At 37.6% G+C, this 25,249-nt stretch overlaps 2 protein-coding genes and 1 non-coding gene across 6 annotated transcripts; all 3 read right to left on the bottom strand.

The window, feature by feature from the left end:
* Positions 1 to 298: 298 nt before the first annotated feature.
* On the bottom strand, positions 299 to 1,683 carry LOC148697713 (uncharacterized). Its single transcript, XM_088690508.1, has 2 exons — positions 1,520 to 1,683; positions 299 to 629 (listed from the first exon to the last, which is right to left on the bottom strand). Exons 1-2 carry the CDS (start codon positions 1,555 to 1,557, stop codon positions 437 to 439), a joined length of 231 nt encoding a protein of 76 aa, XP_088546634.1. The 5' UTR covers positions 1,558 to 1,683; the 3' UTR covers positions 299 to 436.
* Positions 1,684 to 1,726: 43 nt separating this feature from the next.
* TRNAR-ACG (transfer RNA arginine (anticodon ACG)) lies at positions 1,727 to 1,799 on the bottom strand. Its single transcript has one exon. It is a non-coding gene; the product is annotated as a tRNA-Arg (tRNA).
* Positions 1,800 to 2,280: 481 nt separating this feature from the next.
* Positions 2,281 to 16,162, bottom strand: LOC137715551 (BTB/POZ domain-containing protein At1g03010). Of its 4 annotated transcripts, XM_088690506.1 has the most exons (5): positions 15,749 to 16,162; positions 15,524 to 15,661; positions 14,041 to 14,107; positions 3,332 to 4,531; positions 2,281 to 3,035 (listed from the first exon to the last, which is right to left on the bottom strand). In XM_088690506.1, exons 2-5 carry the CDS (start codon positions 15,613 to 15,615, stop codon positions 2,493 to 2,495), a joined length of 1,902 nt encoding a protein of 633 aa, XP_088546632.1. In that variant the 5' UTR covers positions 15,616 to 15,661; positions 15,749 to 16,162; the 3' UTR covers positions 2,281 to 2,492. The 4 variants fall into 4 exon arrangements, with proteins under 4 accessions (XP_088546632.1, XP_088546633.1, XP_088546631.1 ...); XM_088690507.1 differs by lacking the exons at positions 15,524 to 15,661; positions 15,749 to 16,162 and adding an exon at positions 14,198 to 14,498; XM_088690505.1 differs by lacking the exons at positions 14,041 to 14,107; positions 15,524 to 15,661; positions 15,749 to 16,162 and adding exons at positions 4,678 to 4,744; positions 5,861 to 6,494.
* Between the last annotated feature and the right edge of the window lie 9,087 nt (positions 16,163 to 25,249).

Raw genomic sequence — 25,249 nt, 5'->3', positions numbered from 1 at the left:
ATTGATTTCCGTAAAATACCATGCAGACAATAAGAAAAAATACGATGAGCTTTAAATGGAACATAACTACAGCCGACATATACAAATGCAGACTCTTATTACCTTATCAATGTCAACGTTACACAGTGAATCCATAATTTTACATCTGTGAAAGATGGGATATACGGATACTTCACTAACGGGTAATTATTTAAACTAAACCAAATAAAGCATTTCTATCTTCATCAAATAACATAACAAACAAAACTAGGAAAGAAATACAAGCGCTGCACATTTGTGATAGCTTCTCACTTCTCGCAAAGAACGAGAGGGTGAAGAAACTAAGAGAGCCTTTCTTCAAATTTGGTAAAAAGCTCTGCTGAGGAAGAGAGAAGTTTATGTATTAAAAAAAGTTTGATTGTTCGATTACCCATGAAAAATGGTTTGAGCAGATGCTTCACTTCTGAATATAAACTTTTAAGAATGGACTCATCTGCTCTAGGATTGCATTCCGTCTCCAGTTTTCCACCGCCCTCTGAACTGTAGCATTTGCCTTGCGTATCTCTTCAGCAGAGAATTTGTGCTCTATGATTCCTAAAGGTCCAGGCTGCAGTACTTTCACCACAGTTTCCATCTCTCGCTCCAGCTTCCTATGCAACACGAAGCATGATATAATCCCAATTAAACGCAAATGAAAAATAAGATAATATACTAAGAAAAAACTCGCAAAATATAATAAACATAGAAAGAAAGACGTCAAGCACACAACTGACATTCAGCAGAAACATCACTCCGTTCTCTCAGATACATAACTTTTAGGGCCATCAGAACTAGTTAATAGCAAGAATTCGATACACAGGGCATCAGAGAGACACATAAAATTCAGCCCCTACTATTACAAATGGCATAGAACACAGTTTTCGTTTAATTCATGACCCCAACATACAAAAAACCTACAATTAAAAACAATCCTGGAGGTTTTAACGAAACCCTTCAAATTCCCCCATGTGCTTTCAAAGGGAGACAAAAGGGGGAAATGGCCTCCTTTCCACAGGGCAGCAAGCAATTTCAACTTGGGAACACGGCATGATCAGGGGCGGGCCAGCGGGTTAATCTTTGATTAATCAGTTCACCCACCTTACAAAACATGCTACCATTTCAAATACTGCAAATTTCTTTCTTTTATCATTCATATAAAGATCCCAGCTTGCAACTCTCACTGAGAATTTTACAGCAGAAAGTAAATTAATTTTACCAAACAACTATGGCTAATGCCAATACCCATGTGCCCTAAATCAATTTAATCAATCTGGGAAATAGATGAACCGAAACCAAACAGACAAGTTTAAACTCAAAGCTTTAAACTTTTAAGAAAAATTAGGGCTAATTACACACAAATCAAACTACAGAAAACCCAAATCATCAACTACTAATTATCAGCAATCTTCACGGAATCATTTGAAAACCCTAAAACTGAAACGAAGAAAAAAATGAAAAAAAAAATATTAAAATTTTCAATTAGGGTTTTACGAGGAGGTACCTGAAGATTCTGGAGAAGGGCAACAACGACCTGCTCATATCTCTCGATCGATGATGCGCCGCCGTCTCTTTTTTGTTCTAAAACGGTTGCACGCAGAGAGATCTTCTGCTCGAGATGCTGAAACGTCGTCGTTTTCAAGCTTCCCTTGAAAAGGCGCCAAGCGGCAACTAATGACAAAAAAAAAGGGAAATTGAAAAATAAAACAATCGACTCTGCTGGGGATCGAACCCAGAATCTCTGGTTTCGTAGACCAGCGCCTTATCCATTGGGCCACAGAGTCGAACTGTTAATATCCCGATCAGTATTATATTTATAAATAAGTCTTTAAGCATAAGTGTTACGTTTGAGTTGATGAGTAAGCCACTAAGCCCCAATTAAAATTCTCTACAGAATGTCATATATATCACATTGAGGTTGTTAAAAATATACTGATAACATTGGCACATGTTGTTTTTATGGCGATCACGTTGACACATATCGTAATGGATCTTGGTAAAAAAAAAAGCTTCATTCGTTATTGAGCTCATTGCTCTTAATCTAGTTGAAACGACATCCTTTAGAAATACCACCCCCCCTCCCCAAACCAAACTCACTAGTTAAGGCCAAATTTTGGTTTGGTGTGTGCCTACCGCATTTAGATCTCTGACATCGAACATGACATAATCTTATCGTTTGTCTCAAACGTAGAAAGTTTTTAGGTATAGCTGTCACATAATCACGTGATGTTACTAATTCACATATTATAACATGAACGGAAAAGATTTCACCAAACGTTCAAGGGAGCTGTGATTTCATGAATACAAGTTATACATACATATAACAAATAGAATCTCAAAGTACACTCAAAAAACTATCAAACTTAGATTAGAATTTAGAAAAAGGCACCACACTAACTTATAAAGATACTAATACAACAATTATATATACTATACACTCTCGTAACACTTGTGTACATATTCACACTCCTAGTTTGTCATGAAACCGAATGGCGCCTTCGCTTCTGGAACGGAAATCTTGACTCCGAATGCGCCTTCCCCCCTAAAGGCTTGATACTATTGATCTTGAACAATGCATTGAGCTTCCCCAACTTTTTGGTGAATGATTTGAACAGCTTGTTTGCAGGATGTGACTTCACAAGCTCTTGTTTCATAGAAACATGATCTTTTTCCAAGTCTGTCAGCCTCATTCTCATTCTCGCAACTTCAAGCTTCAGCTCTCGATTCTCTCTTCTGACTGACGCATAGTTGTCCCTTGGCGAAATGGCTCCACTGCCTGCACCACTGCCTGATCGCTGAGGGAATTGTGTACCGTTTATTGCCCCGAAGAAGAACTGGTTGTGGCCACCGTTCATTGCATTTCTGAGCCTGATTTGCTCAAAGTAGAGCACTTGAACTGCCATCTGTACTGGTAGCCTTTCGTTCTGCGCTGCGTGACTGCAGGCTTCTTGGGATAGTTTCTGGCAGTCGATGGTTTTGCAGAGGCGGTAGCGTTCAGAGTCCTTGAGGTTAGGATGCACCTATAGACAGAAACACAATGCAGATTGGTATTGATCAACATCTTGAAAAGAAAAATGCATTCACAAAATTTAAAGGGAAATGATTTCCGCTCTCCATTTTTGTCCCCTGCACGCATCTCTCCTTGCCATTGGATTGACTAAGTATCAAGAGCATTGAGGAACAAAAACAAAAGGAGGATTACAGAAGAAGAAAACAAGAGTGCGAAATCTTCTGTCATTGTAAGAAAAAGTTCAGATTTGCTTAGGACTTGCACACAGTGACAGAGAGAAGCGAGAGCGAGATATATATTACTCACTTTGAGGAAGATATCCACAGCTCGGTAGAGTCCATCACTTAATATTCGAGCATGGTCCGGAAGTAGCTCTGCTAGTGCTATGAACTTTGACGGCATCAAGTTCGAGTCGAGTGCTACTTCTGCAAGATAATTGTCTAGCAACTTTGATACCTTCAGGATTGAACTTTGTTTAGGAGATCCAGGGCTGTCGAAATCATAAACCATTTCGCTTTCGTCCCTCAAGTGATTATCTTCATCATCATCATCTTCATCCAAGTTCAAAAATATCGAAAAGATCCTCAATACAGCATCTGTATCATAGATTGTGCTGTGGTTGTTTCCATGTGAATTTGCCGGAATCAGGATGTCTTCGAGAATTGCCTGATCCAGCTGCAGACCAATCCGCCTTTCTAAATCGGATCTGCAAGAAGTAGACGCCGATGCTGCAATCGCAGTTTTCAACAAGCTCGAAAGAAACGCCATTGGAACTGGACTCTTCCTTGATTGTGTTGGAAGCAAACTAACTATAGCTTCAACAATGATCCTTTGTTTCTTTTGCAATTCTAAATCCAAGAGGCTTCCTTTCACCAATTGGTTATCTCGGACGACAAGTACTTGAAGAGAATTATGAGCATAGTTAATTAAAATTTTGCTGATCATATCCTGTTTAAGACCCTTGGTTTTCACCGCGGATAGAACGCGTTGGAAGAAGTCGAGGCTAAGAACTGTGAGCGCTTTTCCCCACCAGTCTGCGGGCGTTTCAGGTTCCATATTTGGAGCTCCTTTTGCAGTGAAGTTGTGGTCAAGTTTCAATAAGCCAGAGGTGAGCTGCTCTTTGCATGCATTGTTTGCAATTGCGTTGATAAGCCTGCTTACAAGGTTGGTTTCTTCTGCTGCAGGCAAGAGGGTTTCACAGCGATGAAGAACTGATATCGACTTTGATATGTTTGGAAGCACCGTCTCCTTCAGACAAGCTTCGGTTCTCGTTTCCATATTTTTCTCAGCATACTCTTCCGTCATTTCCAGGAAGTGCGCTACGCAACGAAGCATGGCAACATTTGACTCTGTAATTTCAACATGAACTCCGTAACAGAACTTTGCAGCTAGCTCAAATCCCTCTGGTCCACCCGGAACAGAATTGAGAATTATGCGCGAAACTTTTGCATCTTTTGCTTCAAGCAACAATTTCCGAATCCTTCCACTCTTAGAAACTAGGGGGAACTGCAACACAGTCATCGTCACATCATTATTTCGACAAGTCTTCGTTTAATCGTGACAGAAAGTTATTTTATCGCAAGCTAATGAATAACTATCTTGTAACCGCAACAAATTGAACAATAGACTAGTTCTGAACCGGTTTCACTCACCTTGTGAAGTGCAAAGCTTGATGCTCCTATTTCCACAGTAAGATCGCTAGAAACATCAGATATTGGCCTGCGTAAAAGAATAAATTCATTGAAAAATGGAAACGAAGCAAGGCAAGAAAATCAGTATCTAGGTTACAATCAAGAACCAAATGCATACATTCTCATAGGTACCAACATATCAAAAACCCTGCAGGAACTTCTTCTATTTGTTTTCCATGGAAGTACACAACACACACGTTCAAGTTCAATCGAAACATATGGACAGTGTGATTCTCCCTAGATATTAATGGTTCGCTACAAGCGGATGGCTCAATAATTGCGAAATGAGTGGTGGATTGGAGTTTGCACACGAAGAGTAATGTTAGATTATGGTAAAGGATAAGAAAGCTGATTAGCTAAGCTTGTTGAGTGGACTAATAATACCATATAATGGTGTAACAGTCAGGGGAAGGGTCTGTCACAAACAAAAACAAGGAAGGGTCTGTCACAAACACAAACAAGGAAGGGTCTGTCACAAACACAAACAAGGAAGGGTCTGTCACAAACAAGGAACAATTTGTAATTTTGTACAACTGGTCCGTACATGTGTTCAGGGCCTACAGAGGGTAAATACACACAAATAATTGATCCTCAAAACATTAACTTGGGTTGGCAGTTGGCATTTCAAGAATGTTGACAGTGAAATATGGCTGCATCTGGAGGACAGCAATCAGCCAGGTGGTCCTCGTGCTATTGTTGTTTCGATTCCGTACTGTCGGGAAGAAGCTCACAGGATTTATTGTGTGACCATGAAATGTTATTATCTTAATTTCAGAAGGGGGGGGCTCAGAAGCTCATAGACTGTTTGAAAAACCTAGGCTCTGTTTTGACACTCAAATCCCAAAAAAGATGAAAAAAAATGAACTCTATTTTCGGGTCCTTTCATGTTTCGGGTTGTATTACCATGCAACATAGAGTTACTAGTAAGTAGAGACTACCATGTGACTCAAAACTAGAGAAAATAAGGCTAAAATTAAATGTAGGTAATTAATAAAAGAGATGGAGGAACGTAGAACTAGGTGTAATAAAGTTGGCTATTGCAATGTGTGCCCAAGTTCATTTCCCGCTCTCGCATTTTACTATTTTACATAAGATTAGATATCGCTCGAATATAAAGAAAACAGAAGATGAGGGGGAACATTACCATTCAGTGGCATGCCTTATGCTAGAACTCGGACGAAACGACCGCTTCCCGGAAATGCTAGGCTTCAGTTCACCAATGGTGACGGCCCCCATCTTTCCTCAAAACACCTTATGATCAAAATCCCCCAGCTCCAATCCCACTACAAAATTTTCAAAAGCCTCAAACTTTCAACAATATAAGCACTTTTACTAAAAACCCGTCTCAGATTTCTCAATTTTTCAAACACCTTATATTCATAAATTCCCACTCAAAATACTGCACCTCCAAATCCCACTACAAAAAGTTCAAAAGCCTCAAACTTTCAGCAACATAAGCACTTTCCACTAAAACCCCATCTCAGATTTCTCAGTTTCCAGTTGCACATTGCAACATTTGTCTGAGAAATGGTATGAGGAAAGAGAGAAAAAGAAAAATGCTGCTAAAGTGAGGAGAAAGTCACATGAAACCGTGCAAGAACAAAGGAGGGGACTTTGAAACAATTTAATTACTTTAATGAGTGTCTATGATGAGGTTTTTAATCTAAAAGTCAAGGAATTGCAGCTGCAAAAGCACTTTTCGGTGAAAGGTAGTGTGAGGGAGTGAGCGAGTGAGTTGCTTTTACATGGTTAATGTTTGTGAGGAATTTTGCAGGATTTCTGCGAGGGCTGCAGTGCTTTTGGGGGTTGTAATCATGGCTAGTGAAAGCTACTCGCTTGAAACTTTTGCTTAAATTAAGTCGCTAATTATGTGTAAAGCTAATTAAAGTAGAAATTTAAAGGATGAGTGGGTTTACCTGATATAATTAGAACCACAATGCATCCACTTAAACTATATTCCATAGTCTTCTAGAACCAAACATGCATTTCCATCATATATTCCATAAGGGATGTATACCCGTGTTACATACTTTCAGACACTACGATTTCGACATCTGGAGGTCTTGTACGGCTCAATTACAAGAAATTATTATGTGATACTGAAACATTGTACATCAAACTTACCAATTCAGGTATGGATTGGGGTGACCTATACCCAAGGTGTAGCAAGGAGCAGCAGTTGGTGAAAATCTTAAGAGAAGATGAGGGGAAAGGTTGTGTGAACGGCACTTGCACATAGATTAGTGAAGAAAGTTGGGATTCCACCGTAAATCAATTGGCAATATAAGAAGTAGCTCAATTACTTATAAGCACATGCAAGGTCCCTTCTTTGCCGGATGCAGGATTCATACTCTCAACACACCCCCTCACATGTGACGAATTTTCAAACCTCAGACGTGGAAACACAAATTGGGTGACGCGGAGCACGTGTAGCCGTTGGGCTTTACACGAGGGACAACCTGCTCTGATTCCAAAAAGAAATTTGGTTCCACCATAAAACCAATTGGCAATATGGGGAGTAGCCTAATTACTTATAAGCACATGCAATGTCCATTCTTTCCCGATATAGGATTCATACTCTCAACAATTAATCAATCTTGCGAGATAAGAGAAAAATTGCATGAATGTCAGTTTGCACATAGGTTAGTCAAGTCTAAGAAATGGAGGCAATACATCTAGTATAGCCTCTTAATCGGCTCTCACACAAGCTTCGAAATGCTAACAGTTTGCCCTAAAGCATACGCCAGTGACCTATTCATATTAGAACACAGATAAACACCCAGATGATGTTTTTCTACAATAGGGGTGTGATGAGGTCATATTATACCATATATTTTACCCTAATATTAGTTATAGTTTATTGGTTATTTTGATAGAATTTTGATACTTTATTATGCATTTTCAATTTAGGACATTAAACTTCCTCTTGAGCAAAAAATGATCAAATGGATGAATTTTGGAGTGATTCCAATTGGAGGATCTTCGTGATGATTTTGTCAAAATTCCAGATTTTTCTATCAAACCGTTTGACCATGGCGAAGAAAAGAAGGCCCAACACGCAGCTTTCCCAGATTGACGTTTTTGGATGTTTTGAGTATTTTGGAGGTCAAGATGGGCATATTTTAAGGAAGATTGGACGACTTAAGCTTTCAAAAGAGACTTTTGGGACCAAATCGGAGTTGATTTGGTCAGTCAAAAGTCTGATTTTTTGAGAAGTCAGAATTTCAGTTAAATAGGAAACCTTTTATTTCCTAATTATCTTATTCTATTATGTTTTCTAGTTTTTAGAAGACCTTTTCTAGGAAGGATTTTATTTTCTAGTGGTATAAATAAGGTTATTTAGCCATTAGGGTGAAAAACGCATCAATTTGGAGAACTTAGCTAGGCTTTGACGATTTGTATTTCAAGGTGTTTTCTATCATTTTTCTATTTCAATAAAATTCCTTTTGTTTAATGGTTATTCGTGACTAATTTTCGTTTTCTAGGGTGATGCCTTAAGCCTTAGTATGAATATGTAGTATTTATTTAATTGCTTATGATATTATACATGCATACTTTGAATTATTACTTTAATTTGAATTATTAATCACTATGTTTAAACTGTCTTTGTGTCTTAATGATTTGTGACCATTAGGATGTTTAGATAAATAATCGATGTAATTCGGTCGGAATACCACCGGAGAATTGAATATTGCTTCTTTTGTGATTGATAGTTGTAATTTCACCCATGGCGAATGCCACGTCTTAGAGGTTGCATGGTTTTTCAATAGATTTTTACAAAGTGTAATGAGTCATGCATGTTTATATTTGATCTGAATGCCATAGACGGATTGCACGTTTGATAGACGTTATAACTTGAATGCCATAAGTAGAATATGCATCAAGAAAACCTAACTTTCAAAGTTGCATGTGTAATTCATAAGTAATTGGTAAAACTACATAGGATTGTTAAGGTGACGGTGGAACCCCAGTGTCCTTTTATCATTATTTTCTAAGATTGTTCCCTTTCAAATTGGTTTTTATAATTGTTTTAATTTAAAATTCATTTTTAATATTCTAGGTTATAAAATCAACCTTTTTGAAACTTTGTTTTGAATAGTTAATTAAGAATAAGTTTAAGTACAAATTATTCAATCAATCCTTATGGAGAACGACCTTACTTGAGCTACTCTACTACCGTAACTTTGTACTATTGCAAGTATTTTGAAGTGTTTTTATCCCTACTTTTTCAGGTGATAGAAATCATATCAAGCAATTGGGGGTGTTCACAGGTTTACACCCTAACATACCAGTCTCTTTTAACAAATCCAATAAATATTCCCGTTGAGATAAGAAAATACATTTGGAAGAGTGGGCAACCTCAACTCCAAGTAAGTACTTCAAATCTCCCAAGTTTTGCATCTCAAACTCTGATGCAAGATTCTCCCGCAATCTAATTATCTCATCTAAGTCATCCCCTGTAATAATCATGTCATCTACATAGATAAATAGTGTAGTTACTCTGTTTAGTTTATGCTTCATAAATAATGTATGGTCTGAATGACTTTGATGATACCCATTTTTCTTCATTGCCTGAGTGAAATTGTCGAACCACACACGAGGTGATTGCTTAAGCCCATATTAAGACTTATGCAATCTACACACCCCAGTCTTCCTATTCGCATCATATCCGGCAGGAAAAACCATATATACTTCTTATAGATTCCATCATGAAGGAAAGCATTCTTCACATCAAATTGTTTTAATGGCCAATCCATGTTTGCAGCTACAGAGATTAAAATACATACCGTATTCATCCTAGCTACTGGTGAAAAGGTTTCTTGGTAATCCACACTATACGTTTGAGTATAACCCTTCGTCACTAACCTTGCTTTGTACCTGTCACTTGATTTGCCAGCCTTGTATTTGATTAACCCCACCCCAACTAATACCGATGCCTTTTGTGATAAAACCCCACACCTAACGGATTGTGCAGGTGGTAATTACTAAGTTGGAGACAATATCGGTGTTGTTGGAAGTGGCCTTTCACCCGTCTCTCTGATAATTCGACATGGTATTAGAGCAAGGGAGTGCACCCGTACTGTACTGTCACGTGATGTGTGGGTCCCTTTGACCCCGCACAATGATGTTGGGTCCTTTGGCCCTGGCTCCACATCGTTGCCGATATGTGGATCATTCACATGTTACCGACTAATTGGATCCCACGTGAGGAGGCATGATGAAAAATCCCAAATTGGCAACATCATAGTCATGTTTTACAAGGAAGGCTATAACACAATAACCCTAATTCTTTCCTAATAAAGAACTCCTACAATATCTCTAAGGATTCCTACAATATCTACTCTTAATGACTCGTTTTAACATAATTACCTCGGCAACACATGCTTGTATTAAATTTGGTTGTACATTTGTGGTACTCAGTGCTCTCAGTGTGACAATGTTGGACTCATGATGGCGTGGGATTGAGTTGATCAGGTGGCAATGATAACCTCATCAATTCTTTTTCTTTTTTGTTTGCTGGAGGATCGGTTGGTGATGAACAACATTTTAATATTGGGGCAATGTGCAAACTTACGGCACAGGTACACTCTTGCTGTAGTATTTCATGTCAAAAACTCCTCATTACAGAATAAAAATTTACACATATTTTTATTTTATTAATATGAAACGCTACGATAACAACATACTCGTGTAAAAAAAATAATCGAGTAGGTTAACTTCTTTTTCTTTGTGAACAGTTGGCAGGTGGTCCAATCCATATGTTGCTTCAACACTGTTACAGAGTAAGCTGGCAGGGCAAAGAGAAGAAACTGGAGTGCCCTGCTCTGCTGGGTGCAATTATTGATTCCAGCCAAGTTCTTGCTTTAATTTGTTTTTCTTATTGGGCACAAACAATGTATCAAGTTATGGGTGACCAAGTGAAAGGAATAGTGAGATTCTTGCATACGACTGGTGAAATTCTTGCATACATTTAGAAATATATCGTCGATGAAAGCCAAAACTTTATCAAAATGCCACTTGTAGGTAAAATGATAAAATGAAGGATTTTCCTTCACTGGAGTGAAAATTTTATATATAATGAAGGGTAACAGAAACTATTTATCAAAATTAAACCCAAACTTCATTAAGCGCGTAAGTCACAACATTTTCTTTTATTACAAACGTTATTACTACTCTTACTCAATTACAATATATATACACACACATATATATATATATATATATATATGAATATATTAAAATATATATATTTACTCAAAAAATTATACTTTTGCAGAATTCTGAAGCTGGACAGTGTCACACTGCAGTCTACAGAGCTGCCTCATCAAATCAAATTTCATCATTTGGTAATAAGCTATTGCGTTGGGACTCATTCATTTTTTTTAATCTATTTTTCGAAATTTGTGAACCATGTAATTCAAAGAAATATATTTTAAATCAGATGGGAAAAAAAAAATTTAGAAAAATAAAATAAAGCAAGGACAGCATTGGCAAAAGGATGTCTGAGTCCTTCTGTGGTTACCCACGAGGGTGAAAAGGAGTTTGAATCAGTATTCATTAGTGCAGGTGATGAGTAGAAGTGTGTGGCAGTAATTATTTACAGTAAAAAAGAATTATAAACAAAATCTAAGCAAGCTTATTTTGGAATCGGGATCCTCTCCGGATCTCCAAGTTCCAAGCCAACGGATTAAAATTTTTTGGTCATTTAAGGAGGGAAGAAAGAGATATGGGCCCATGATTTGTGTGAGGTAGGACAGTGGGACAGATAAATAAGGTCGTAAAGCTTTACACGAATAGTCCGATTTATAAGTCTACTGGTTCCAAACACAGTGATTTGAAGAGAATCTCAGTTCTTTATTTTAAACACATGCGAAAGCAAAGCATTGCAATGTAGTGATCCAACATGTGGGTGGGTGGATCATAATGTAGCTCGGGTTAATAATCATTTTAATCTAAGTTAAAGTAAGAACGCACAGATGTTTAGGATAATGTGTCAGAAAGAATCAAGTTACCTTCAGTGTTGGATTCTCTTCAATACAATGAAACAAATTTGAAAAGAAACCAACATAGAAGGTGATATGACCCATCATTATTTGCTACTTTTGCTTAAAGTGGTAAACCAGCTCAAGTTCTATAACCTGGGTTTTACAGTATTACTCTAATGTTAATTATGACATAGCTTGAAATATTTTCGAGTAAACTTTACAGTAAGGAAGGAGGGGAAGGAAAGCAAAAGGCGGAGGTAGCCGCGCGTGGGAACAAAGATTCTCTCCACTCTTTTTTTTTTTCTTCCTTTCGTTTCCTGCCGCTCCTGTTTAAATGCTCAAGATTTTATTTTTGTAGAGAGAGAAAAAAAAAATAGAGAGAGAAGCAAGAAAAACAATTTGTAAGAGGAGGAGAGAGGAGAGGAGGGAAGGGAAGGGAGGAAAAAAGGGAGGGAAAATGATCCCCATCCCGTGCTTGGAGAGATTCAATGACTTACAACTTAGGCAATGTTATTCACACTCTTTTTTATTGCTCGCACACCTTTGTTAATTTTGGAAATTGAGAGGATGTGTAGAAAGTAAAAATTGGTGTGTAAATAGCACCACCCGACAACTTAGTGTTGTGTCTTATCTTCTGACTTCGAGCATGGCCAACTCCCATAGTGTGACAAGGCCCGAGAACAAATTCATTGTTGTATGGCTAAATGATAATTACTAGCGGTTCCGGCCACTGTAGCATGTGTATTGCCCAAGGCATAAAGGGGCAAGGGCGCATAATGACTTGACATCACCCTCACCTTCCTCCCGCTTACCACAATCTTCTATCTAGTAATTTCTGAGAATGCATCGTTCCAAAGAGTTGGGTCATTAGGTAGTAGGATTGCTCATCTAAAAGCTCATAACTCATAAGTACTTAATTGAAATTTGTATTGACAATCTATGTGTTTCATGGAAAACTCTTGAAAGTACTTTGAAGTTTTCCGCTAAACAAAGCACTTTTGGTTGTAAAAAACAATTAGTTTAAGACCACCTCCAACCCTTGGACTCAAACTCAAATATTTAGGTTCATTAAAAGACAAAATTTAATTTTAGGACCTAAAATGTATTAATTGTTATGAAATGGTTTTAATCCTAATTTTTTTTGGGGTAAGGATATTTTTGTATCTTTGAATTACGTTATCTAAATTTACTTTTAGGGTAATGTTAGGAAGACTAAATTCATAAACCAATCTTTGTAAACTAAATAACATGGAAGTTGATAATTGAATTATTACTTAAATATTGATTAACGTGCTTATTTTTTTTATTGGTAATACATTATTTAGTTTGCATATTTAGCCTACCTACATTACTCTTAATTTTACAAAAGTTTTAATCTAAAGAAGATTTATATTCGGACAAAATTTCTAAAAACGAACGAATCACATCAATCAAACAAACTTCAATACATACACCAATCAAACTTCAATATACAAACTAGCCAACCAAACTTCAATATCCACCTGTTAAAACTACCTAAACAATCACCAGACAACAATAAATTTTCATTTGAGAAATTGCAACACCAAGCCTCACGTAAAGCTTCATATTTTCTTCTTCCAATTTGGACCTCTTGCATTTTGTCCTGTAGACATCTTCAGATTTTGCTGATCATATATATCCTGTTTAACACCCTTGATAGAACGCGTTGTAAGAAGTCGAGGCTAAGAACTGTAAGCGCTTTTCCCCACCAGTCTGCGGGCGTTTCAGGTTCCATATTTGGAGCTTCTTTTGCAGTGAAGTTGTGGTCAAGTTTCAATAAGCCAGAGGTGAGCTGCTCTTTGCATGCAGTGTTTGCAATTGCGTTGATAAGCCTGCTTACAAGGTTGGTTTCTTCTGCTGCAGGCAAGAGGGTTTCACAGCGATGAAGAACTGATATCGACTTTGATAGTTTGGAAGCACCGTCTCCTTCAGACAAGCTTCGGTTCTCGTTTCCATATTTTTCTCAGCATACTCTTCCGTCATTTCCAGGAAGTGCGCTACGCAACGAAGTTTGGCAACATTTGACTCTGCAATTTCAACATGAACTTTGCAGCTAGCTCAAATCCCTCTGGTCCACCCGGAACAGAAGCAAGAATTATGCGCCAAACTTTTGCATCTTTTGCTTCAAGCAACAGTTTCCGAATCCTTCCACCCTTAGAAACTAGGGGGAACTGCAACACAGTCATCGTCACATTACTAATTCGACAAGTCTTCGTTTAATCGTGACAGAAAGTTATTTTATCGCAAGCTAATGAATAACTATCTTGTAACCGCAACAAATTGAACAATAGACTAGTTCTGAACCGGTTTCACTCACCTTGTGAAGTGCAAGGCTTGATGCTCCTATTTCCACAGTAATATCGCTAGAAACATCAGATATTGGCCTGCGTAATAGAATAAATTCATTGAAAAATGGAAACGAAGCAAGGCAAGAAAATCAGTATCTAGGTTACAATCAAGAACCAAATGCATACATTCTCATAGGTACCAACATATCAAAAACCCTGCCGGAACTTTTTCTTTTTGTTTCCATGGAAGTACACAACACGCATGTTCTAGTTCAATTGAAACATATGGACAGCGTGATTCTCCCTAGATATTAATGGTTCGCTACAGGCGGATGGCTCAATAATTGCGAAATGAGTGGTGGATTGGAGTTTGCACACGAAGAGTAATGTTGGATTATGGTAAAGGATAAGAAAGCTGATTAGCTAAGCTTGTTGAGTGGACTAGGGCTGGTTTGGTATTGATATGCTTTGGAAAAAAAACTGTTTTTACTGTGCTGTGAGAATAAACAGCTGTGAAATAAAGCAGTAAAGTGTTTGGTAAACTTTTTTGTAAAAGTGCTTTTAAAAAAAAAAAAAAAAAGTAGTATTATAGTGTTCGATAAACTTTTATGTAAAACAGATGTGAAAAAAAATTGGGTTTTGTAGCTTTGTGTTTTTAGCTTTTTTTCATCTAAAACAGTGAAAAAAAGCTGAAGCTGAATGTTTACCAAACATAAAAAAAAGCTCACAGCTTTTTCTTATAGCCACTTTTTTCAGAATCACCTCAGTACCAAACTAAGGCTAATAACATCACATAACGGTGTAACAGTCACGCTAAATAAAGCGAAAAGGGTCTGTCACAAACAAGGAACAATTTGTAATTTTGTACAACTGGTCCGTACATGTGTTCAGGGCCTACAGAGGGTAAACACACAAATAATTGATCCTCAAAACATTAACTTGGGTTGGCAGTTGGCATTTCAAGAATGTTGACAGTAAAATATGGCTGCATCTGGAAAGCAATCAGCGAGGTGGTCCTCGTGCTATTGTTTTTTCGATTCCGTACTGTCGGGAAGAAGCTCACAGGATTTTTGTGTGACCATGAAATATTACTATCTTCCTTAAATTCAGGGGAGCCTCAGAAGCTCATGGACTGTTTGAAAAACACAGGCTCTGTTTTGACACTCACATCCCAAAAAGATGCAAAAAAATGAACTCCTTTTTCGTGTCCTTTCGTGTTTCGGGTTATATTGCGTTACCCGTATCCGTGTAACATAGAGTTACTAGTAAGTAGAGACTATCATGTGACTCAAAGCTAAAGAAAATAAGGCTAAAATTCAAAAACTAGCGAATTAAATGTAGGTAATCAATCAAAAGCAATAAGAGATGGGAGGAATGTAGAACTGGGTGTAACCAAGTTGGCTATTGCAATGTGTACCCAAGTTCAATTCCTGCTCACGCATTTTACTATTTTACATTAGATTAGATTATTGCTCGAATATAAAGAAAACAGAAGATGAGGGGGAACGTTACCATTCAGTGGCATGCCTTGTGCTGGAACTCGGACGAAATGACCGCTTCCCGGAAATGCTAGGCTTCAGTTCACCAATGGTGACGGCCCCCATCTTTCCTCGAACACTTTATGATCAAAATCCTGCAGCTCCAATCCCACTACAAAATTTTCAAAAGCCTCAAACTTTCAACAATATAAGCACTTTTACTAAAAACCCGTCTCAGATTTCTCAATTTTTCAAACACCTTATGTTCATAAATTCCCACTCAAAATCCTGCACCTCCAAATCCCACTACAAAAAGTTCAAAAGCCTCAAACTTTCAGCAACATAAGCACTTTCCACTAAAACCCCATCTCAGATTTCTCAGTTTCCAGTTGCACATTGCAACATTTGTCTGAGAAATGGTTTGAGGAAAGAGAGACAAAGAAAAATGCTGCTAAAGTGAGGAGAAAGTCACATGAAACCGTGCAAGAACAAAGGAAGGGACTTTGAAACAATTTAATTACTTTAATGAGTGTCTATGATGAGGTTTTTAATCTAAAAGTCAAGGAATTGCAGCTGCAAAAGCACTTTTCGGTGAAAGGTAGTGACAGGGAGTGAGTGAGTGAGTTGCTTTTACATGGTTAATGTTGGTGAGGGAATTTTGCAGGATTTCTGAGAGGGCTGCAGTGCTTTTGGGGGTTGTAATCATGGCTAGTGAAAGCCATTCGCTTAAAGCTTTTGCTTAAATTAAGTCGCTAATTATGTGTAAAGCTAATTAAAGTAGAAATTTAAAGGATGAGTCGGTACCTGATATAATTAGAACCACAATGCATCCACTTAAACTATATTCCTTAGTCTTCTAGAACCAAACATGCATTTCCATCATATATTCCATAAGGGATGTATACCCGTGTTACATACTTTCAGCCACTACGGTTTCGACATCTGGAGGCCTTGTACGGCTCAATGACGAGAAATTATTATGTGATACTGAAACATTGTACAACAAACCTACCAATTCAGGTATGAATTGCCGGGTATACCCAATGTGTAGCAAGGAGTGGCAGTTAGTGAAAATCTTAAGAGAAGATGAGGGGAAAGGTTGTGTGAACGGCACTTGCACATAGATTAGTGAAGAAAGTTATGATTCCACCATAAATCAATTGGCAATATAAGAAGTAGCTAAATTACTTATAAGCACATGCAAGGTCCCTTCTTTTCCGAATGCGGGATTCATACGCTCTCAACGCACCACCTCCCGTGTGACAAATTTTCAAACCGAGGACGTAGAAACACAAATTAGGTGACTCGGAGCACATGTGGCCCTTTGACTTTACACGAGGGACAACCTGCTCTGATTCCATAAAGAAATTTGATTCCACCATAAAATCAATTGGCAATATGAGGAGTAGCCCAGTTACTTATAAGCACATGCAATTTCCTTTCTTTCCCAATATAGGATTCATACTCTCAACAATTAATCAATCATGAGAGACAAGAGAAACATTTTGTGAATATCAGTTTGCACATAGGTTAGTCAATCTAAGAAACATAGGCAATACATCTAGTATAGCCTCTTAATCGGCTCACACAAGCTTCAAAATGCTAACAGTTTGCCCTAAACATATGCGAGTCACCTATTCATATTATAACACGGATAAACACCTAGATGATGTTTTTCTACAATAGGGGTGTCCATAGGTTTACACCCTAGCATACCAGTTTCTTTTAACAAATCCAATAAATATTTTCCGTTGAGATGAGAAATACATTTGGACGAGCTAGCAACCTCAACTCCAAGGAAGTACTTCAAATCTCCCAAGTTTTTCATCTCAAACTCTAATGCAAGATTCTCCTGCAATCTAATTATCTCATCTAAGTCATCCCCTATAATAATCATGTCATCTACATAGATAATCAGTGCAATTACTCTGTTTAATCTATGCTTCATAAATAATGTATAGTCTGAATGACTCTAATGATACCCATTTTTCTTCATTGTCTGAGTGAACCTATCGAACCATGCACAAGGTGATTGCTTAAGCCCATATAGAGACTTACGCAATATACACACCCCAGTCTTCCCATTCACATCATATCCGGGAGGAAAACCAATACATACTTCTTCTTCTTCTAGATTCCACCATGAAGGAAAGCATTCTTCACATCAAATTGTTTTAGTGGCCAATCCATATTTGCAGGTAAAGAGATTAAAACACGTACATTATTCATCCTAGCTACTGGTGAAAAGGTTTCTTGGTAATCCACACCATACGTTTAAGTATAACCCTTCGCCACCAACCTTGCTTTGTATCTGTCACTTGATCTGCCAGGCCTGTATTTGATTATGAATATCTTAACCCCACTCCAACTAATACCGAGACCTTTTATTATCAAACTCCACATTTGACGGATTGTGTAAGTAGTAATTATCAAGTTGTGAACACTATTGGTGTTGTTGGAAATGGGCATTTCACCCATCTCTCTGATAATTCGACATAGTATCAGAGTCAGGGAGCGGACTCGTATTGTACTACCACGTGATGGGTGGGTCCCCTTGACCATGTGCAATGATGTTGGGTCCTTTGGTCCCACGTGTAGGATGAGTCTCCTTGGCTCCACATGGTTGCCAATGTGTGGATCTCCCACATATGACCCACTAATTGGATCCCACGTGAGGAGGTGTGTTGAAAAATCCCACATCAGCAACATCAGAATCTTGTTTTACAAGCAAGGCTATAACACAATATAATTCTTTCCTAATAAAGAACTCCTACAATATCTCTAAGGATTCCTATCTACTCTTAATGACTCGTTTTAACATAATTACCTTGGCTACACATGCTTGTATTAAATTTGGTTGTACATTTGTGGTACTCAGTGCTCTCAGAGTGACAGTGTTGGACTCATGATGGCGTGGGATTGAGTCAATCAGGTGGCAATGATAACCTCATCAATTCTTTTTCTTTTTTGTTTGCTGGATGATCGGTTGGTGATGAACAACATTTTAATATTGGGGCAATGTGCAAACTTACGGCACAGGTACACTCTTGCCGTAGTATTTCGTGTCAAAAACTCCACGTTACAAAATAAAAACTTACACATAGTTTTATTTTATTAATATAAAACGTTACGATAACAGTATATTTGTGAAAAAAAAATAATAGAGTAGGTTAACTTCTTTTTCTTTGTGAACTGGCAGGTGGTCCAATCCACATGTTGCTTCAACATTGTTACAGAGTAAGCTGGCAGGGCAAAGCGAAGAAATTGGAGTGCCCTACTCTGCTGGGTGCACTTATTGATTCCAGCCAAGTTCTTGCTTTAATTTGTTTTTCTTATTGGGCACAGACAATGTATCAAATTATGAGTGACCAAGTGAAAGGAACAGTGAGATTCTTGCATACAGCCGGTCAAATTCTTGCATGTATTTAGAAATATATCATCGATGAAAGCCAAAACTTTATCAAAATGCCACTTGTAGGTAAAATGATAAAATAGAGATAAAATGAAGATGGAGTGAAAATTTTATGGGTAAATCTCAATTTATTATCCTCAAGTTTCATGGTTTTCAACATTTGGTACATCAAGTTTTTTTCGTCTCAGAGTCATATGTAAATTTTGGGACAGTCTCATACATCCGTTAGTCAAACTCTTAAGTCTTCCGTTAACTGATGACGTGGCACCCGTTAACTGATGACATGGCACCCACATGGACAATGACTAGACGCCACGTGTCAAGCACATTAGAGCCTAATTTAAAATGTATCATATGGATGTTCATCGCTTTACTCAATAGTTAGTTTCAAGAAAAGAAATTTCAAAAAAAACCTGAAAACTTAAGATTAGGGAGCACCACATAGTGAGCTATACATTCAAATTTGTTAGTGTTTGAGCTACTTTTGAGCTAAATTTCTCTATGTATTTGTAATCAATTCAACAAGTAATTGAAAATGAATTTTTAAGATTGAATATCAGAGATGAACTTTAGAGAGAGAGAGAATAAGTACATTGCTCCTCGAATCTACGTTGGATTCGATCCACAAAAGTCGGATACACGGTGAGTTTATAGCCGTTGCAAAACCACACAAGTAACGTTACTATGATCACGTGCAACTCACATTTTTTCATTTAACTACTATCAAACAAGACACGTGGCACGATACACACCATTGAGATGTTATAATCTTGTCCGTTCATTACAAGTATTTAAATTCAACTATTCTAACAGTTAGAACATTTCGACCTTCTTATTCTTCTTCATTTCTTCAGCAACAATGCATCTGTGATCCAGCTTCCATGCTTATCAACCAACACTCCTTTCTAAGCTGGAAGCTGGTTTAACTTCAAGCTTCTCTTTGAGTGAGCAAAATCAATCATTTGGCAGAGCCTTGGTGAAAATATTAGCAAGTTGATCTTCTGATTTACAATAGATTAGATTGATGATGTTTGACTACAAGGCTTCTCGAATGTAATAATATCTTCTTCCAATGTGTTTAGTTCTTTGATGACACAGGATTTCTTGTCATAGCAATGGCAGAAGTATTATCACAGTAGAGATGAGTAGCTTATGTTTGTTCTTCCCCAAAATCTTAAAGTACAAACCTCAACCAAACAGCTTGTGTGGTTGCTTTAGTAGCACTCATGTACTCAGCTTCAGCTGTTAACAAGGCAACACTATGTTGTTTAACTGAGGCCCAAGAGAAAACCCCACTTCCAAATGATAATGCATAACCAAATATGCTTTTCATATTAGTTTCATCCCTACTCCAATCACTGTCACAATAACCTATGAGAATTGATTCTTTGCCTTTCTCATATTCAATCCCATAGTCTAATATGCCTTGTATATATATGAGAACCCTTTTTGCTGCTCCCAAATGCTTCTTTGATGGTCTATGCATGAATCTAGCAAGTAGGCTAGCTGCAAACATAAGGTCTGGCTTTGTTGCAGTCAAGTACAAAAGGCTCACAACCAATTGCCTATATACATTCTCATATGTTTTCTCATATTCATCATCTTTCTTAAGCTTGTCACTCACAACCAATGGAGTGCTAATAGGCTTGCAGTCCTTCAATCCAAATTTCCGTAGCAAACTAATTGCATATTTTCTATGATTAATGAAGATCCCAAATTCATATTGTAGTATTCACATGCCAAGAAAGCGATATAACAGTCCTAAATCTGTTATTTCATATTTGTTCATTATGTCAAATTTGAACTCTTCTAATAACTTAGTGTTGCTACCAGCGTAGATAATATTATCTACATAGATAGAGACAATAATGCTTTCACTTTCTCCCCTTGACTTAATGTACAAGGTTGCCTCACTTGGATTTCTGGTGAATCCACAGTTGTGTAAATGAGTATCAATTTCTTCATACTATGTCCTTGGGGCTTGTTTTAACGCATACAAAGCCTTCTTCAACTTGTAAACCTTGTCTTCTGCACCTTGCATAATAAATCCCTTTGGTTGATCAATGTAAACTTCCTCTTGCAATACACTATTAAGGAAAGCTAATTTCACATCAAGTAGAAACAGCTTCCACTTTTTTGAGCTGCTAATGCAATGAGTGTCCTAATTGTATCTAATCTTGCAACAAGAGCAAAAGTTTCATTGAAATCAATACCAGGCTTCTATGTATATCCCTTGGCAACAAGTCTTGCCTTGTGCTTCTAAATTGTTCCATCCAGATTCAATTTAGTCTTGTATATTCACTTCACTCCAACAATAGGTTTGCATGATGGTCTATCAACCAATTCTCGGGTCTTGTTTTTCTCAATCATATCAATTTTTGCATTCATAACCTTCTTCCAAGCTATATCAGTGACTGCATCAGTGAAGCATTCTGGTTCAATCATGCTAACATTGCATCTAGCATATATTTCACTTAGTGACTTTTCTTTAACTGGTGTGGTTTTAGCCGGACTAGACTCACCACTCTCAGTTTAAGTATTAGTGACCCCTTGAGTTACATAATCACTCCCTTCTAGTTGAATTTCTTCTCTCGGTGGTAATGGATCAATCTCAGGTAAATTCAAATTAGCATGAAATTATAGTTTCTCACCACTTTTTGCATTCCAACTTCTAGTACCCTTCTTATCAAATACAACACTTCTCGATAGAAATATCTTTTTGGTACTCAAGTTGTAAATCATGTATCCCATCTCCATATTTCCATACCTAACAAAGATACCTTTCATAGAGGATTCATCAAGTTTCTGTCTTAATTGTCCAGGTATGTGACTATAACAGATACATCCATAAGTGTTGAATACCAGGTTTTCTTCCACTGAAAGCTTCAAATGAAGTTTTGTGCTCCACAACCTTTGTTGGACATCTGTTAAGTAAATACACTACTATGTTAACAGCTTTTCCCCATAACTCATAGGGTAAATGCTTGTCATGAAGCACACTTTTAGCCATTTCAACAATGGTTCTGTTCTTCCTCTCAGCAACACCATTTTGCTGTGGGGAATATGCCACAATCAACTGTCTCTCAAGCCCTAAATCTTCACAGAATTGAATAAACTCATGAGAGTTGTACTATCCACCTCTGTCACTTCTTAATTTTAGAATTTTGTAGCCACTCTGCAATTCAACAATGGCTTTGAATTTCTTGAACGCTTTGAAAACTTCTTATTCGTGATTTAGGAGATAAACGCAACACATTCTGGTGGCATCACCAATGAATGTCAAGAAATATATGTTCCCTTCAAATGTTGTGACTTGCATTGATCCACACACATCTGAGTGAACAAGTTCCAAAGGCTTGCTTCTCTCCAAGTCAACTCATTACTGAATGCATCTCTATGTTGTTTTTTAGCAATACACATTTCACAGACACCAGTTGATTTATTGAGCTTGGGTAGACCCAGCACCATTTCTTTATCAGACAATAATTGCAAGTTGTTAAAATTCAAATGCCCTAGCCTTTTATGCCATTCCTAAGCATCACCCTCAATACTAGCTTTTAGTGCAGAACCATTCATATCCTCCATAAGTAGTGGAAATCACCTAGTGCCAGTCATATGTACAGTAACAACATGACTCTCCAAGCTTCTATCTTTAAAGATTACAACCTGGTCATCTCCAAATAATAAGAAATAACCATGCTACATCATTTGCCCCACACTTAGGAGATTTTCATCAAGTCATGCCACTAACATTACTTCTTTAATGTGTCTGGTACCTCTTTTGGTTTCAATCACCAAGGTTCTTTTTGCACTAGCTTAAACAATTTGTCCATTCCCCATTTTGATTCTTGTTGAAACACTTCTGTTCAAATTAATCAACATAGACTCATGTGAAGTCATGTGATTGCTGCATCCATTGTCAATATACCAAACATGCTCACTTTTGACAATTGCAGCAGAATTACAAGCAAAGAACATAGAGGTTTCCTCCTCCATTTGTTGTGCTACTTGAACCTGTTGAACTGGTTTACTTCTGCAATCTCTGGCAAAGTGATTAAATCAGCCACAATTGTGACACTTTGACTTTCCCTTAAACATGCATTCACCATAGTGTACATTCCCACAGATTTTACATGCCTCTCTTGTGTTCTCTTTGTTAGTATTGGTTTGGTACTGAGGTGCTTTTATAAAAAAAAAAAAAATGGGTATAAAAAAAAGCTGAGCTCAAAAAGGTGTTTGGTAAACACTTAAAAACAGCTTATTTTCACAGTTTTGGGTGAAAAAAAGCTAAAAACGTGCAGCAGCAAAAATGAGCTTATTCTCACAATACAGCAAAAACAGTTACCAGCCCTTAAACCAAGGTTTGGTAGCATATTGAGGCCTATCATTAGCCTTAAAATCACCCTTCTTATCCCTAAATTTGAAAGGCTTCTTCCCCTTGTACCCAGTGGTCTATGATCCACTTTTGTTTTGAATACTATGACTGTTAAATGCCTTATCACTCACTTCCTCATCTTCATTATGCCTTTTCAACCTCTGCTCAAATCCTTTCAGAGTTGCAGCAACCTTATTTGGATCAATCTCATCCAATTTCTTAGTTCCCTCAATGATAGACACAATGTTATCATATTCAGGAGTTAGACTAATTAACATTTTCTCAACTAGTCTCTTATTTGGCAAAGTTTCACCAAACATCTTCATCTTATTCACAAGAGCAGATAATCTAACTAGATAATCAGAAAGATATTCACTATTTTTCATTCTAGCATATTCAAAATCTCTGCAAATACCTTGTAATTTCTCAGCCATAACTTAAGCATCACCTTTAAATTCCTGCTTGAGAACATCCCAAGCATCTTTTGCAGTTTCTTGATTTGCGATCCTAGGAAAGATCTCATCACTCACAGCACCTTGTATCAATCCCAATGCCTTTGCATCTCTAGAGATGAGATCCTGAGCAGCAAGAATTTGCTTCTCATCCGTCTTCTTCCTTTCCTTCGACAATGTGCTTCAACAAAGCTCCATAGATTGTGAGACTTAAATATAGTCTTCATTCTTATATACCAAAATTCATAGTTAATACCAGTGAATACTGGTGCACGAAGATCGGTGCTAGATCCAGCCATATTTGTGCGTCTGAGTTCTTCATTGAAAACCCAGATGAACACTCACATATTCACTCCCATATTCAAATCCAACCTGGCTCTAAGGCTATGTTAATGTTTGAGCTACTTTTGAGCTTAATTTCTCTATGCATGTGTAATCAATTCAACAAGTAATTGAAAATGAATTTTTAAGATTGAATATCAGAGATGAACTTTAGAGAGAGAGAAGGAGTACATTGCTCCTCGAATCTACGTTGGATTCGATCCACAAAAGTCGAATACACGGTGGGGTTTATAGTCGTTGCAAACCCACACAAGCAACATGACTATGATCACATGCAGCTCACATGTTTTCATTAACTACTATCAAACAAGACACATGGCAAGATACACACCATTGAAATGTTATAATCATGTCCGTTCATTACAAGTATTTAAATTCAACTACTCTAAGACTTGGAACATTTCGACCTTCTTCTTCTTCTTCCTTTCTTCAGCAGCAATGCATCTGTGATCCAGCTTCCATGCTTATCAACCAACAAAATTCTGAAATAAACAACTTAGTGGTACGTTGAAAATAATAGGAAGGAGCTATAAAAGTAAGGCTTTTCACTAATCAGGCGTCGAGAGATTCAATATTTTACTCACACATCAGTTTATGAGGAAACACTCCCCACCAAAGCAATCTCATTAGTCCTCCACATCTCAAACGAAACACAAATTGCACTAACAAATAAACACGACATCTACTAGTCCTTCACATTTCAAACCCAGTAAGTAGCCATCTTTCGTCTGAATCTGGAAAACAAGAAGCGGTGAAATTTAATAATTTGGGTATCTCAAAGATACTCACTTTAATCACAAATTTAACAATTGAACATAATGGGCAATTTTGCGTGAAATATTAGTATACTACTTACTGTGTGCTCGGAGTAAGAATACCCAGAAGGCTCAATGAGCTGTGCACAGAGGGACTGCAGCGGTGAACGACAGCAACCGATTCTGTAAAACTCAGTCGAGTTTTGGGCGATTTCTGCCGTGATTTCGAAGGTTACGAGGCCGATAAGGAAAGCTGCGACGGAAGGGCGCTGATCTGGAAGAAAGGCTATGGTTGCCCCTGTCGCGATTCACAAAGGCAGAAGGCCAAGTGTATTTTTGTTGTTACAAGGTCTAGGGCTCTCATGCTTCCATGCAACAGTGAGACATTTGATCCGTTGTTGAAGCTCAACCACAAGAAATTTTT

The sequence above is a fragment of the Pyrus communis genome, chromosome 3 (assembly GCF_041283825.1).
Source record: "Pyrus communis isolate YQ-2024b chromosome 3, ASM4128382v1, whole genome shotgun sequence".
NCBI lineage: Eukaryota > Viridiplantae > Streptophyta > Magnoliopsida > Rosales > Rosaceae > Pyrus > Pyrus communis.
The sequence above is the reverse complement of the archived record's forward strand: the minus strand, read 5'-3'. Positions and strand labels throughout refer to the sequence as shown.